The sequence below is a fragment of the Somniosus microcephalus genome, chromosome 24, assembly GCF_052327205.1.
Source record: "Somniosus microcephalus isolate GS21.2 chromosome 24, FLI_Smic_1.0, whole genome shotgun sequence".
Taxonomy (NCBI): domain Eukaryota; kingdom Metazoa; phylum Chordata; class Chondrichthyes; order Squaliformes; family Somniosidae; genus Somniosus; species Somniosus microcephalus.
Genome location: NC_141010.1, coordinates 7,851,885 through 7,866,890, shown reverse-complemented (window position 1 = coordinate 7,866,890; position 15,006 = coordinate 7,851,885). Strand labels below are relative to the sequence as shown.

The 15,006-nt window shown below is 50.1% G+C and overlaps 1 protein-coding gene across 1 annotated transcript in view; it reads right to left on the bottom strand.

Moving 5' to 3' along the window:
- Positions 1–15,006, bottom strand: part of LOC147101017 (insulin-like growth factor 2 mRNA-binding protein 3) — a 294,150-nt gene that overhangs the window by 45,856 nt on the left and 233,288 nt on the right. Inside the window, exons 2-4 of the mRNA XM_085966180.1 lie at positions 6,683–6,734; positions 3,117–3,180; positions 984–1,250 (exon numbers count right to left, since the gene is read on the bottom strand). Of these exons, the coding sequence (XP_085822306.1) occupies positions 984–1,250; positions 3,117–3,180; positions 6,683–6,734 (383 nt within the window). The remainder of the gene's footprint in view (positions 1–983; positions 1,251–3,116; positions 3,181–6,682; positions 6,735–15,006) is intronic.

The window sequence follows — 15,006 nt, the reverse complement described above, 5'->3', positions numbered from 1 at the left end:
AAAATTATTACCAATGCATCCACAATCCCTACCGCCACTTCCCTCAAGACCCTAGGATGTAAGCCATCAGGTCCAGGTGATTTATCCGCCTTGAGTCCCATTATTTTACCGAGTACCACTTCCTTAGTGATTTTGATCGTGTTTAGCTCCTCCCCCCCTATAGCCCCCTGTTTGTCCAGTGTTGGGATATTCTTAGTGTCCTCTACTGTAAAGACTGATACAAAATATTCATTCAGTGTTTTTGCCATCTCAATATTTCCCACCATTAATTTCCTGGTCTCATCCTCTAAGGGACCAACATTTACTTTAGCCACCCTTTTTCTTTTTATATAACTATAAAAACTCTTACTATCTGTTTTTATATTTTTTGCTAGATGGGGTGCCAATCAAGTGGGCTGCTTTGTCACAAATCGTCACCTCCGAATTTCTAGGCCACAAACCTTCCAACAGGAATTAACTGGATAGCGATACAGAGCATGGCGGATGCTTTTCTCTCTATCTAAGGAACAGGGGCCAATTATAAAACCACCGTAGCCCCAATCACCTAACTCAGCACAGGGACTAAACCTGGACCCTTCCGTGTCTGTATGGTTCCTGCAGTGGATGGGGTAGTTACACACGGGGCCATTAAGGGCCCTCGATGTTTGGGGACACACCAAGGTGACCATGCTGGGCAAACATCAAAGACGTTACATCACCCGTCGGGTATATGGAGTTAGGATGCAGATCGGCCATGATCTCCTTGAATGACGGAACAGGCTCGAGGGGCTGAATGGCCACCTCCTGTTCCTATACTCCTATGTCAGGATTGGTCTTGGGTTAGGATGTGGGATTATCTTGTTGCATGACCATTGGAGTGTCACCACCCCACAGGCAGTAGGAAGAGCAGCGCAGAGTAAAGGGTTGGATTGCGCACATTGGGATGACCACCTACAGTCCACCGAGCAGTCTGGAGAGCATAAAGCGTGGTACGGGTATCTTACTTGGATTGTGTTTGTTTAGTGATATTCCGAATGGTGGCTCCCTCTTTTCCGATAATGGCTCCCACAAACTGGGTTGGGACCAGGATCCGCAGAGGAATGTCGAACTGCTGCTTCATGGGAGCTGACGAGCCTTGCTGAGGAGGACCTCTGCCGCTGAACCCTCTGCGGCTCATCTCCTGGCCTTGCTGCACTGCCTGCTCATCTGGGATGTAGGTGACTGTCAAACTGTAGCTCTCCAGCTGGTGGCCATTCAGCTTGGTTATTGCTCTGAGGGAACGAGAAGGAGAAACAAAACACGCCATTTTAATTTTCATCCCGAGTTATGTAGAATTTTACAGTACAGAAACAGGCCATTTGGCCCAACTTGTCTATGTCGGTGTGTATGCACGAGCCACCTCCCACCGTACTTTATCTCCTTCTATTAACAAATCCTTCTATTCCTTTCTCCCTCATGTGTTTATCGAGCTTCCCCTTAAATCCATCTGCGCTGTTTGCCTCAACCACTCCCTGTGGTAGCGAATTCCACATTCTCACCCCTCCCTGGGTAAAGAAGTTTCTCCTGAATTCCCTGTTGGATTTATTTTTATATTTATAGCCCCTAGGTTCTGGTCTCCCCCCACAAGTGGAAACATCTCCTCTCCGTCTACCCTATCGAACCCCTTCGATCTCTATTAGATTAATCTCAGCCTTCTCTTTTCTGGAGAAAAGAGCACAAGCCTGTTCAGTCTTTTTTTAAATTCGTTCACGGGATGCGGGCGTCGCTGACAGGTCCAGCATTTATTGCCCTTTCCTAATTGCTCTTGAAAAGGTGGTGGTGAGCCGCCTTCTTGAACACAACTGAGTGTCTCGCTGGGCCATTTCAGAGGGGCAGTTAAGAGTCAACCACATTGCTGTGGGACTGGAGTCACATATAGGCCAGACCGGGTAAAGACGGCAGATTTCCTTCCCTAAAGGATATTAGTGAACCAGATGGGTTTCACAACAATCTGGTAGTTTCATGGTCGCCATTACTAATATTAGCTTTTTAATTCCAGATTTATTTAATTATTTAAATTCCCCAGCTGCCGTGGCAGGATTAGAACACCTGTCCCCAATTTCTAACTCTAACTCTCTGAAGGCGCACTCACCGCCACCAGCCTCCATCCACCACCAGGTGGGGCAGTTTGGGGAGGCCCACCCTTGGGGAGGCCCACCAGCCTCCTTTGCTGGGAAGGACAAATCATCAGCTCCATGGGCTTCAGAAATCAATGGCCCAGATTTTTGCTGGAGTGGGGAATCTCGAGGTTTGCTAGATTTCTTTCCGCACCTCTGAGCAAGTTGTTGGAAGTGCGAGCTGATAACGGCACGGCGAGGGGAAAGGGACATCTGGGACCTTAGTGAACGACGGGACCAACAGTCTATCTCCTTAAGCAATGAGATTTAAGGACGGGGAAAGAAAGAGAGGAACCAGAGAGAAGGAAATAGGGTGAATTAGAGTCTAATTAACTAACTGTGGTGGAGATAGATTCTGCTAGCTGCTCGTTGTTCAGGCTGGGCCTGGCTCATCCTCCGGCCTGGTTATCCAGCCCACCCAGTAGTGAGGTGCAAGCTCAGAAACGCTCCCAATCTCATCCCAGAGTGGCTGGTCATCAAGGATGTCAAGGCCTTGGAGAGGGTGCAGAGGAAATTCACCAGAATGGACCAGGGATGAGGGACTCCAGTTATGTGGAGAGACTTAGAGAAGCTGGGGTTGTTCTAGAGAAGGTTAAGGGGAGATTTGATAGAGGCGCTGAAAATTATGAAGAGTTTTGATAGAGTAAATAAGGAGAAACTGTTTCCAGTGGCAGGAGGGTCAGTAACCAGAGGGCACGGATTTAAGATAATTGGCAAAATAAACCAGAGATGAGATGAGAATTTATTTTATACAGCGAGTTGTTGTGAACTGGAATGCGCTGTCTGAAAGAGCGGTGGGAGCAGATTCAATAATAACTTTCAAAAGGGAATTGGATAAATACTTGAAAAGGAAACGTTTGCAGGGCTACTGGGAAAGAGCAGGGGGGAGTGGGACTAATTGGAGAGCTCTTTCAAAGAGCCGGCACAGGCACGATGGGCCGAATGGCCTCATACTGTGCGGTGAGATTCTCTGATACTTACTGCCTGGCTTGGTCCTTGGTTCCATATGTAACATTCACCACTGCCGACTCAGTTTCTGTATTAACTAGAGACAGAGAGGAAAGCAGATGTCAGTCAAGTCTCTTCCTTGTCCAGGTAAACTCCGAGAGGCACAGATCTCCCCAAACAGCACCAGGGTCTTGTGCCCGTGAATCCCGGTGAGTGAAGGTGTATTTCAAGAGCTGCTCTCACCCTAGCACCACAGCAGCAGGTTTAAGAACTTTATATTCAAAGATTTTTAGGCTCCAGGAACGCGGGGAAGACAAAAATATTCAGCTGAAAGCCACAGCCCGGAATGAATCCGCATTTACCCAGGAGTGGACAAGAGCTGGGAACGGGTCTAGGTGTGACCAATTTTCAATAAATGAAACAAAATATTCCATCAGATTCTTCCACCATTCACTCACTCACTCATTCCTTCCCTCTGTCAGACGCTCACACCCTCCCTCACTTGCTCATTCACTCCCACTCATTCACTCGCTCAGACACTTACTCCCTTTCTCATTCGCTAATTCACTCCCTCACTCACTGCCCTCCTTCCTCCCTCCCCTCACTCACTCCCTCCATCTGTCAGACACTCACTCCCTCCTATTCTTGCTCATTCACTCCCTGCCCTCCTTCCTCCCTCCCTCACTCACTCGCTCACCCATCCCTCCCTCACTGTGTTGCTCCGTACTTGTCACATCTGATCAGGGCTAAACGTACATACAAAAAGACGGGGCAGGTAAAGACCAGCTGGTCTAACGAGCCTGTCCCAGTCACGACACAATAAAGCATCATGACTACCAATGTTCCCTCTCACTCTGAGGAGCGGCAAAAACAGATTAAAGACTCTGGATCAAATTCAGTGGAATGAAATCTGGGAAATTCCTCTCCGCCCCCCCCCCTCCCGAAGGCAATCAAAAACAGGTTCCAGGAGATCACAGCGACCGTGAGGTACAAACCCAAGTCCCACCTACCTTCTACGTGTAGTGATATTGGTCAGCCCAAGGAATTAGTCCAGTGCCTTTTCAAACTGTCGCAGTGAATCCGCACTCACCACTTGATCCAGCAACTTGTTTCAAGTGTCAATAACGTGCGTAACGTGAAGCCTCTCGCCCCACCCAACCTCTAACCTAGTCCTGTGCTTGTGTACCTGATAGCTCCATGGCTCAGTGGGTAGCACTTTCTTGCTTCTGAGTCAGAAGGTTGTGGGTTCAAGTCCCCACTCCACAAGACTTGAGCACAAAAGCTAGGCTGACACTCCCAGTGCAGTGCTGAGGGAGTGCTGCACTGTCGGAGGTGCCGTCTTTCTGATGAGACATTAAACCGAGGCTCTGTCTGCTCTCTCAGGTGGATGTAAAAGATCCCACTGCACCATTTTGATAGAAGAGCAGGGGAGTTCTCCCTGGTATCCTGGCCAATATTTATTCCTCAACCAACGTCACAAAAACAAGTGATCTGGCCAGTTGTCTCATCGCTGTTTGTGGGAGCTTGCTGTGCGCAAATTGGCTGCTGCGTTTCCTACATTACAACAGTGACTACACTTTAAAAAAGTACCTCATTGGCTGTACGGAGGTCATGAAAGGCGCTATATAAATGCAAGTTTTTCCTTTTCATTCTTTTATGACCCCTCGTTATCCCTAACCTATTTGGATCAAATTGTCAAAATGTGGTACCATTTCCACCCCTCTCCCCAAAAGCCCCACTTCAAACAGTTTGTGCTGTGAATTTATTCAGTTCTGTTTAGATTTCTTCTCGAAGGCAGTTTCTTCCCCGCCCCCCCGCCCCTCCCCCCCCCCCATTCATTCAACTAAAAGTCTGAGCTTGTGGAGTGGAGCCAATCCCAGCTGCAGTGTTGACTTGGGCTCAATGGTTTGTGGTTAGGATCTGGCTCAGAGTTCAATGGGACACAGTCAGTCTGGGTCAAAGCCAACAAACCGGCTTCTTCTCTCCGACGCTCATTCAGGGATCGCAGTCAGATCAATATCACTCTCGGCACCTAAACTGAACCAACCGCTTCCTCCAGCCGCTGCCAATTCTGCCCCGGCTGTGATTCACAAACAGGGGCGCCGAGCAAACGCCGCCGGTGTTACATTCCACCGGTACTTGATGCAGAAACTGTCCTCTGATTGGGGTACCAGAGCTACCGTGGGACGTAGGGCCCCGGCGCTACAGAAGGTCAAAATAATAGACACTCCACCTGCTCCTGATCGCTATCCCGGGATGTGAACGAGTATTTGGAATTCGTTCAAATACGGGGTCATTGACAACTGTGATACCCCCCAAGGTTGAATGGCCAGCTGATACTCGCCCGAGGGGGCAATTTTAACCTAATCCACCCGTCGGGAAATTGAGGGGATTGGGCGAAACGCTGGGTTTACAGCTCGCCCGATCTTGCTCTCCAGTGAAGTCAATGGAGATTTAATACCGGACGGGGAGTGTAAAACCGGCGTTCCACCTGATCCCGCGGGCTCCCCCCCCCCCCCCCCCCCTCCGACAACTTAGCTGAAAATCACCCCCAACCATCTGGGCTCAGGCAGAAAGCATGGCCACGTGGGTGGGCAATTGGTGAATGGCGGGCAACTGCAAAATTGTCCCCCAGCAAGAAGCTGTGGTCTTCAGTAGAAGGAGGGAGAAGAATTGGAAAAGGGAGAGGGGAATCCAGCTCCCAGAGGCTGAGGGTTAAACCTGGAATCAAAACAGATCTACGCCGAGAGATACAGGGAGAGGAGATTTAACATCAGCATGTGGGAGACAGGACTGGGGTTGGGAGGGCTCCTGTTTAAATATCCCAGCACTGGGGCAGCAGATACTTTATTAGCACTGGCTGAAATTATTAGAAAATATAAAAAGCTGGGTGCCCCTGGTATCCTGGCCAAGTGGTCGCCCTTCACATGCGATTATGGCAGGCTATTCAATTGTGGCCGTAACAGTTGAGCCTGATCACACCCACAGACACAGACACACACACACACACACACACAGACACAGACACACACACAGATACACACACCCCCACACAGAGATACACACTGATACACATACACACAGATAGATACACAGATATATAAACAGATACCCGTACACACAGATACACGTGCGCACACACACACACCCACACCTACACACACACTCTTCCCAGGAGGCGTCACTGTAGAACAATGCGTCGGAAGCCCTGGCTGATTTCCCCCTCTCTAAGCAGGTGTATGAAAGCCAAGTGGAACACCCATCACCTGAGATCATGTTAACTTGGCAAAGTCCAGGATCTAACCCGTTTAGGTCAGTGACACTCGAGTTGGTGCAGTTACACACTGAGCTATCAGGGGAGCGAACCTTCTCTGAAATTCCACGTGTGAAATCGAGGCTGTGCCTCTGAGCGGAGACATTTTACAAGAGAGAAAGGGACACAAATGGGTTGACGCCTCCAGAGAGACCTGATTATCTCTCGCTCTACACCACTCACCAGCACTTTGAGCCCAGAGATCAGTGAGGCTAAAACAGGGGAGAGTTACAAAGGGTACAAAAGGCCAGCCAGTCGGTTAACATTGAATGAAATGATCACATACCTTGCTCACAGTTTTCCACAGCTCCGTGCTGAGCTAGCAATCCATCCAACACCTGTCGAACAGACGCACACACGGTTAGAAGCACTGAGGTGCCAATACTGGAATGAAGGCAAGAGAAAGGCATCCACTACACCCACACACCTTGTTAGAACCATCAACCTTTCCAGCACAGAAGGGGGCCATTTGGCCCATCGTGCCTGTGCTAGAGCAATCCAAGACAAATTCAGCCCCCACTCGCTCCCCAAAGCCCAGATCTGCATCTGCTTCAAAGGAGTGGGAGGTGACGGGATCCCCACATTATGACAGGTGACAGAACCTCACAGTATGTGTCTGCGTGCATGCGCGGGTGTAGCATGTGTGTGTGCGTAGTGTGTGTCTTTGCATGCGTGTGTGTACGTGTGACTGCGTGCATGCGCGTGTATGTAACGTGTTTCTGTATGTGTGTAGCGTGTGTATGGGAGGTGATAGGAGCCCAACATTACTACAAGTGACGGAGCCTCACACTGTATTTATGTGTCTGTGCGGGTTTCTTTGTGAGTGTCTGCATGTGCATCTGTGTGCGTGTGAGGAGCTGGGTGGCACATTAAGAATTCCGGGGGTGGGCTGTGCCCAGTGGGTGGTAGGAGGAGGCTGATTGTGGTTTTGTCTGTCCCATATAAAGGGGACACTGTTTGCGAAGCTATCAATGAGTGCGAAACCAAGAGCAGTCCATTCAGAGGCACAAATGCTTCTCCAATTTCAGAGGGGAAGAGAGGGTCAGGTAGCACATCAACGCACAGTCCAGGTAAAATCGACATTTTACAGTTGTGCTCAGGGCTGTAGCACAATCTTCCCAACCGTGTAAACCTCAAACAATCTTATTAGCTGTCTTTAGATTGCTGGCGTCGCATCACATTCCGGGAGTCGGGAGCTGTGAGATGGACCCTGGGGTTTCATGTTGTTCAATCCTTCACCCCAGCAAATAAATAGGAAAACTGCAAATGCTAGAAAGCTGAAATAAAAATAAACCCCCGAGATCTCTGCGCTCCTCTAATCCCTCTAATCGCTCCGCCATTGGCGGCCGTGCCTTCAGCTGCCTGGGCCCTAAGCTCTGGAATTCCCTCCCTAAACCTCTCCGCCTCTCTCTCTCCTCCGTTAACATAGAAACATAGAAGATTGGAGCAGGAGTAGGCCATTCGGCCCCTCGAGCCTGCTCCGCCATTCAATGAGATCATGGCTGATCATCCAAATTCAGTGCCCTGTCCCTGCCTTCTCCCCATATCCCTTGATCCCTTTAGCCTGAAGAAATATATCTAACTCCTTTTTGAATATATTTAATGAATTGGCCTCTACGGCCTTCTGTGGCAGAGAATTCCACAGGTTCACCACTCTCTGGGTGAAGAAATTCCGCCTCATCTCTGTCCTAAATGGCTTACCCCTTATCCTTAGACTGTGACCCCTGGTTCTGGACTCCCCGCCATCAGGAACATCCTTCCTGCATCTAGTCTGTCTAAGACGCTCCTTAAAACCTATCCCTTTGACCAAGCTTTTGGTCACCTGCCCTAATATCTCCTACATTGGCTCAGTGTATGCTTTTGTCTGGTTTTGCTCCTGTGAAGCTTCTCTAATTAAAGGCGCTGTATAAATGCAAGTTGTTGTTGGGAGGTGGGTGCAAGGATGGAAAAAATAGAGAGAAAAGAGGAGGAAGAGAAACAACAGATGAACCAATCACAGAGAGGGAGGGACTTCATGGAATTGAGGCCCAATTTCAGGGGCAGAAACTGCGAGCCGTCCACAGCAGGCGCCTGAGCTGGGCAGCCCAAGGTAGGCCTCAGGCCTTATCTAAATAATGGGCCAACTGCTGTTGCCTGTGGCGCCTCCCCAGGCTGCTCTCCCATCCGCGTGAACGAATTTTCTGTGAATTCAAAAAATAAAACTCAACTTTTCGGTTGCTCGGCCAAAATCCAGTGGCGGGTGAAGCTGGGGTGAGCAGGCCCGGGGCCTTGCTCCGCTCCTCGGGACACCAACCGGTGCTAAAATAAGCGGCATTTACACACGGGGCCGTTTAAAAAAAATTCATTCTCGGGATGTGGACGTCGCTGGCAAGGCCATCATTTATTGCCCATCCCTAATTGTCGTTGAGTAAGTGGTGGTGAGCCGCCTTCTATCTGTGTGGCTTGCTAGACCATCTCCAAGGGCAGTTAAGAGTCAATCACACATTGCTGTGGGTCTGGAGTCACATATAAGGACAGCTTGTTTTGGGAGTCTCGTGTCGGGAATGCGGACAATGTGACCCGTCCATCGGAGCTGATCGAGCGTGGTCAAAGCTTCGATGCTGGGGATGTTGGCCTGAGCGAGAACACTGACGTTGGTGCGCCTATGCTGCCAATGGATTTGCAGGATCTTGCAGAGGTGCTTTGAGGTGCCTGCTGTACATGGTCCATGTCTCTGAGGCATACCCTCAAAGCCTCCTTGAAAAAGTGTAACATCCCACCCGCCCCTTCAACCACCGTCTGCCCCACCTGTGACAGAGACTGTAGGTCCCGCATTGGACTCATCAGTCACCTGAGAACTTATTTTTAATGTGGAAGCAAGTCATCCTCGGTTCCGAGGGACTGCCTAAGAGAGAGATAAGGACAGCAGATTTCCTTCCAGTAAAGGATATTAGTGAACCAGGTTTTTTTTTAAATGGCAGTTTCATGGTCATCATTACCTATACTAGCTTTTTATTCCAGATTTATTTAATTAACTAGAATTTAAATTCCCCAGCTGGCGTGGTGGGATTTGAATTCATGTTGCTTGTCTCGTTAGTACCAGGCCTCTGGATTACTAGTCCAGTAACATAACCAATGTGCTACCGCTCCCCGTGTACCGACTGACACCTGTTTTTTAAGCGGCTGCCAGGAACGCCTGAAATGTCATCCGGCACCGTACCTGGTCGGACGTCTCTCGGCCGTCCTTCAGCCACAGGACGTGCTTCCCACCAAGATTTGGGCCTCGTTCCACCCATTTTGCGCCGGTTATAAAAGGAGCGAGGCGGTCCAAATTCCACCCCGATGTGTTAAATGACCTCCTTAATAGAAAACAGCCCGGTGATATAAAAGATCCTCAGCGAGAGACGGGCGTTTCCAATACACAGTGTGCGGCTGGGGTAAGGGAGCTCGATTTAGCAAAAGCAAGCGCTATTCTCCCAGAACTCAAATGGAAACAGCTCTGGTAATAAAAGGCGGTTTAAGCCAATGAACTGCGCTCCCCCGGCACTGCCAACAGCAGTGGTCTTAGCTTCTCTTTCATCGACCTAATTACCACGTTACATTAATTCTCTTCACTATTATAATTCAGTCCCTACACACGCATTCACTTCGAGTCGAATTGAAAGAGCCCTTCATCCGCTCCTGGCAATGGTGACTGCTTCGCAGTGAGAAAGAGAAAATGGGTCTGGCTCCCCCAGTGGCTCATAGTGAACAGGCAAGGGTCACAGGTTCCAGCGCTGAGTCAACTGACCTAAGCCAGGGCGGCTGTAGGGTGCTTCACTTGGGCTCAGTGCCCTGGGCTTGGGAATGGAAAACACCAGCCATGGTTCCCGCTCCTATCATGCTGGGACAGTGCTGTACCTACACTGAGAGTGATTGATGGGACAGTGTAGAGGGAGCTTTACTCTGTATCTAACCCGTGCTGTACCTGCCCTGGGAGTGATTGATGGGACAGTGTAGAGGGAGCTTTACTCTGTATCTAACCCGTGCTGTACCTGCCCTGGGAGTGATTGATGGGACAGTGTAGAGGGAGCTTTACTCTGTATCTAACCCGTGCTGCACCTGCCCTGGGAGTGTTTGATGGGACAGTGTAGAGGGAGCTTTACTCTGTATCTAACCCATGCTGAACCTGTCCTGGGAGTGTTTGATGGGACAGTGTAGAGGGAGCTTTACTCTGTATCGAACCCGTGCTGTACCTGCCCTGAGAGTGTTTGATGGGGACAGTGTAGAGGGAGCTTTACTCTGTATCTAACCCGTACTTTACCTGCCCTGGGAGTGTTTGATGGGACAGTGTAGAGGGAGCTTTACTCTGTATCTAACCCGTGCTGTACCTGCCCTGAGAGTGTTTGATGGGACAGTGTAGAGGGAGCTTTACTCTGTATCTAACAGGTGCTGCACCTGCCTTGAGAGTGTTTGCTGGGACAGTGTAGAGGGAGCTTTACTCTGTATCTAACACGTGCTGTACCTGCCCTGAGAGTGTTTGATGGGGACAGTGTAGAGGGAGCTTTACTCTGTGTCTAACCCCTGCTGTACCTGCCCTGGGAGTGTTTGCTGGGACAGTGTAGAGGGAGCTTTACTCTGTATCTAACCCATGCAGTACCTGCCCTGGGAGTGTTTGATGGGACAGTGTAGAGGGAGCTTTACTCTGTATCTAACCCATGTAGTACCTGCCCTGGGAGTGTTTCATGGGACAGTGTAGAGGGAGCTTTACTCTGTATCTAACCCGTGCTGTACCTGCCCTGAGAGTGTTTGATGGGACAGAGTAGAGGGAGCTTTACTCTGTATCTAAGTGTTGCTGTACCTGCCCTGAGAGTGTTTGATGGGACAGTGTAGAGGGAGCTTTACGCTGTATCTAACCCCGTGCTGTACCTGCTCTGGGATTGTTTGATGGGACAGTGTAGAGGGAGCTTTACTCTGTATCTAACCCGTGCTGTACCTGCCCTGGGAGTGTTTGATGGGACAGTGTAGAGGGAGCTTTGCTCTGTATCTAACCCGTGCTGTACCTGCCCTGGGAGTGTTTGATGGGACAGTGTAGAGGGAGCTTTACTCTGTATCTAACCCGTGCTGTACCTGCACTGGGAGTGTTTGATGATACAGTGTAGAGGAAGCTTTACTCTGTATCTAACCCGTGTTGTACCTGCCCCGGGAGTGTTTGAAGGGACAGTGTAGAGGGAGCTTTACTCTATACGTAACCCGTGCTGTACCTGCCCTGGGCGTGTTTGATGGGACAGTGTAGAGGGAGCTTTACTCTGTATCTAACACGTGCTGTACCTGCCCTGGGAGTGTTTGATGGGACAGTGTAGAGGGAGCTTTACTCTGTATCTAACCCGTGCTGTCCCTGCCCTGAGAGTGTTTGATGGGACAGTGTAGAGGGAGCTTTACTCTCTCTAACCCGTGCTGTACCTGCCCTGAGAGTGTTTGATGGGACAGTGTAGAGGGAGCTTTACTCTGTATCTAACCCATGCAGTACCTGCCCTGGGAGTGTTTGATGAGACAGTATGGAGGGAGCTTTACTCTGTATCTAACCCGTGCTGTACCTGCCCTGAGAGTGTTTGATGGGACAGAGTAGAGGGAGCTTTACTCTGTATTTAAGTGTTGCTGTACCTGCCCTGAGAGTGTTTGATGGGACAGTGTAGAGGGAGCTTTACGCTGTATCTAACCCCGTGCTGTACCTGCCCTGCGAGTGTTTGATGGGAGAGTGTAGAGGGAGCTTTACTCTGTATCTAACCCGTGCTGTACCTGCCCTGAGAGTGTTTGATGGGACAGTGTAGAGGAAGCTTTACTCTGTATCTAACACGTGCTGTACCTGCCCTGAGAGTGTTTGATGGGGACAGTGTAGAGGGAGCTTTACTCTGTGTCTAACCCCTGCTGTACCTGCCCTGGGAGTGTTTGCTGGGACAGTGTAGAGGGAGCTTTACTCTGTATCTAACCCATGCAGTACCTGCCCTGGGAGTGTTTGATGGGACAGTGTAGAGGGAGCTTTACTCTGTATCTAACCCATGTAGTACCTGCCCTGGGAGTGTTTGATGGGACAGTGTAGAGGGAGCTTTACTCTGTATCTAACCCGTGCTGTACCTGCCCTGAGAGTGTTTGATGGGACAGAGTAGAGGGAGCTTTAATCTGTATCTAAGTGTTGCTGTACCTGCCCTGAGAGTGTTTGATGGGACAGTGTAGAGGGAGCTTTACGCTGTATCTAACCCCGTGCTGTACCTGCCCTGCGAGTGTTTGATGGGACAGTGTAGAGGGAGCTTTACTCTGTCTCTAACATGTGCTGTACCTGCCCTGGGAGTGTTTGATGGGACAGTGTAGAGGGAGCTTTACTCTGTGTCTAACCCATGCAGCACCTGCCCTAGGAGTGTTTGATGGGACAGTGTAGAGGGAGCTTTACTCTGTATGTAACCCGTGCTGTACCTGCTCTGGGATTGTTTGATGGGACAGTGCAGAGGGAGCTTTACTCTGTATCTAACCCGTGCTGTACCTGCCCTGGGAGTGTTTGATGGGACAGTGTAGAGGGAGCTTTGCTCTGTATCTAACCCGTGCTGTACCTGCCCTGGGAGTGTTTGATGGGACAGTGTAGAGGGAGCTTTACTCTGTATCTAACCCGTGCTGTACCTGCACTGGGAGTGTTTGATGATACAGTGTAGAGGAAGCTTTCCTCTGTATCTAACCCGTGTTGTACCTGCCCCGGGAGTGTTTGAAGGGACAGTGTAGAGGGAGCTTTACTCTATACGTAACCCGTGCTGTACCTGCCCTGGGCGTGTTTGATGGGACAGTGTAGAGGGAGCTTTACTCTGTATCTAACACGTGCTGTACCTGCCCTGGGAGTGTTTGATGGGACAGTGTAGAGGGAGCTTTACTCTGTATCTAACCCGTGCTGTCCATGCCCTGAGAGTGTTTGATGGGACAGTGCAGAGGGAGCTTTACTCTCTCTAACCCGTGCTGTACCTGCCCTGAGAGTGTTTGATGGGACAGTGTAGAGGGAGCTTTACTCTGTATCTAACCCATGCAGGACCTGCCCTGGGAGTGTTTGATGAGACAGTATGGAGGGAGCTTTACTCTGTATCTAACCCGTGCTGTACCTGCCCTGAGAGTGTTTGATGGGACAGAGTAGAGGGAGCTTTACTCTGTATTTAAGTGTTGCTGTACCTGCCCTGAGAGTGTTTGATGGGACAGTGTAGAGGGAGCTTTACGCTGTATCTAACCCCGTGCTGTACCTGCCCTGCGAGTGTTTGATGGGAGAGTGTAGAGGGAGCTTTACTCTGTATCTAACATGTGCTGTACCTGCCCTGAGAGTGTTTGATGGGACAGTGTGGAGGGAGCTTTACTCTCTCTAACCCGTGCTGTACCTGCCCTGAGAGTGTTGATGGGACAGTGTAGAGGGAGCTTTACTCTGCATCTAACCCGTGCTGTACCTGCCCCGGGAGTGTTTGATGGAACAGTGTAGAGGGAGCTTTACTCTTTAGCTAACACGTGCTGTACCTGCCCTGGGAGTGTTTGATGGGACAGTGTAGAGGGAGCTTTACTCTGTATCTAACCCGTGCTGTACCTGCCCTGGGTGTGTTTGAAGGGACAGTGTAGAGGGAGCTTTGCTCTGTATCTAACCCGTGCTGTACCTGCCCTGGGAGTGTTTGATGGGACAGTGTAGTGGGAGCTTTACTCTGTATCTAACCCGTGCTGTACCTGCCCTGGGAGTGTTTGATGATACAGTGTAGAGGAAGCTTTACTCTGTATCTAACCCGTGTTCTACCTGCCCCGGGAGTGTTTGAAGGGACAGTGTAGAGGGAGCTTTACTTTATATGTAACCCGTGCTGTACCTGCCCTGGGCGTGTTTGATGGGACAGTGCAGAGGGAGCTTTACTCTGTATCTAACCCGTGCTGTACCTGCCCTGGGAGTGTTTGATGAGACAGTATAGCGGGAGCTTTACTCTGTATCTAACCCGTGCTGTACCTGCCCTGAGAGTGTTTGATGGGACAGTGTAGAGGGAGCTTTACGCTGTATCTAACCCCTGCTGTACCTGCCCTGGGAGTGTTTGATGGGACAGTGTAGAGGGAGGTTTACTCTGTATCTAACCCGTGCTGTACCTGCCCTGAGAGTGTTTGATGGGGACAGCGTAGAGGGAGCTTTACTCTGTATCTAACCCCGTGCTGTACCTGCCCTGCGAGTGTTTGATGGGACAGTGTAGAGGGAGCTTTACTCTGTATCTAACATGTGCTGTAACTGCCCTGAGAGTGTTTGATGGGACAGTGTAGAGGGAGCTTTACTCTCTCTAACCCGTGCTGTACCTGCCCTGAGAGTGTTTGATGGGACAGTGTAGAGGGAGCTTTACTCTGTATCTAACCCGTGCTGTACCTGCCCCGGGAGTGTTTGATGGAACAGTGTAGAGGGAGCTTTACTCTGTGTCTAACCCATGCAGTACCTGCCCTTGGAGTGTTTGATGGGACAGTGTAGAGGGAGCTTTACTCTGTATCTAACCCATGCAGTACCTGCCCTGAGAGTGTTTGATGGGACAGTGTAGAGGGAGCTTTACTCTGTATCGAACCCATGCTGTACCTGCTCTGGGATTGTTTGATGGGACAGTGTAGAGGGAGCTT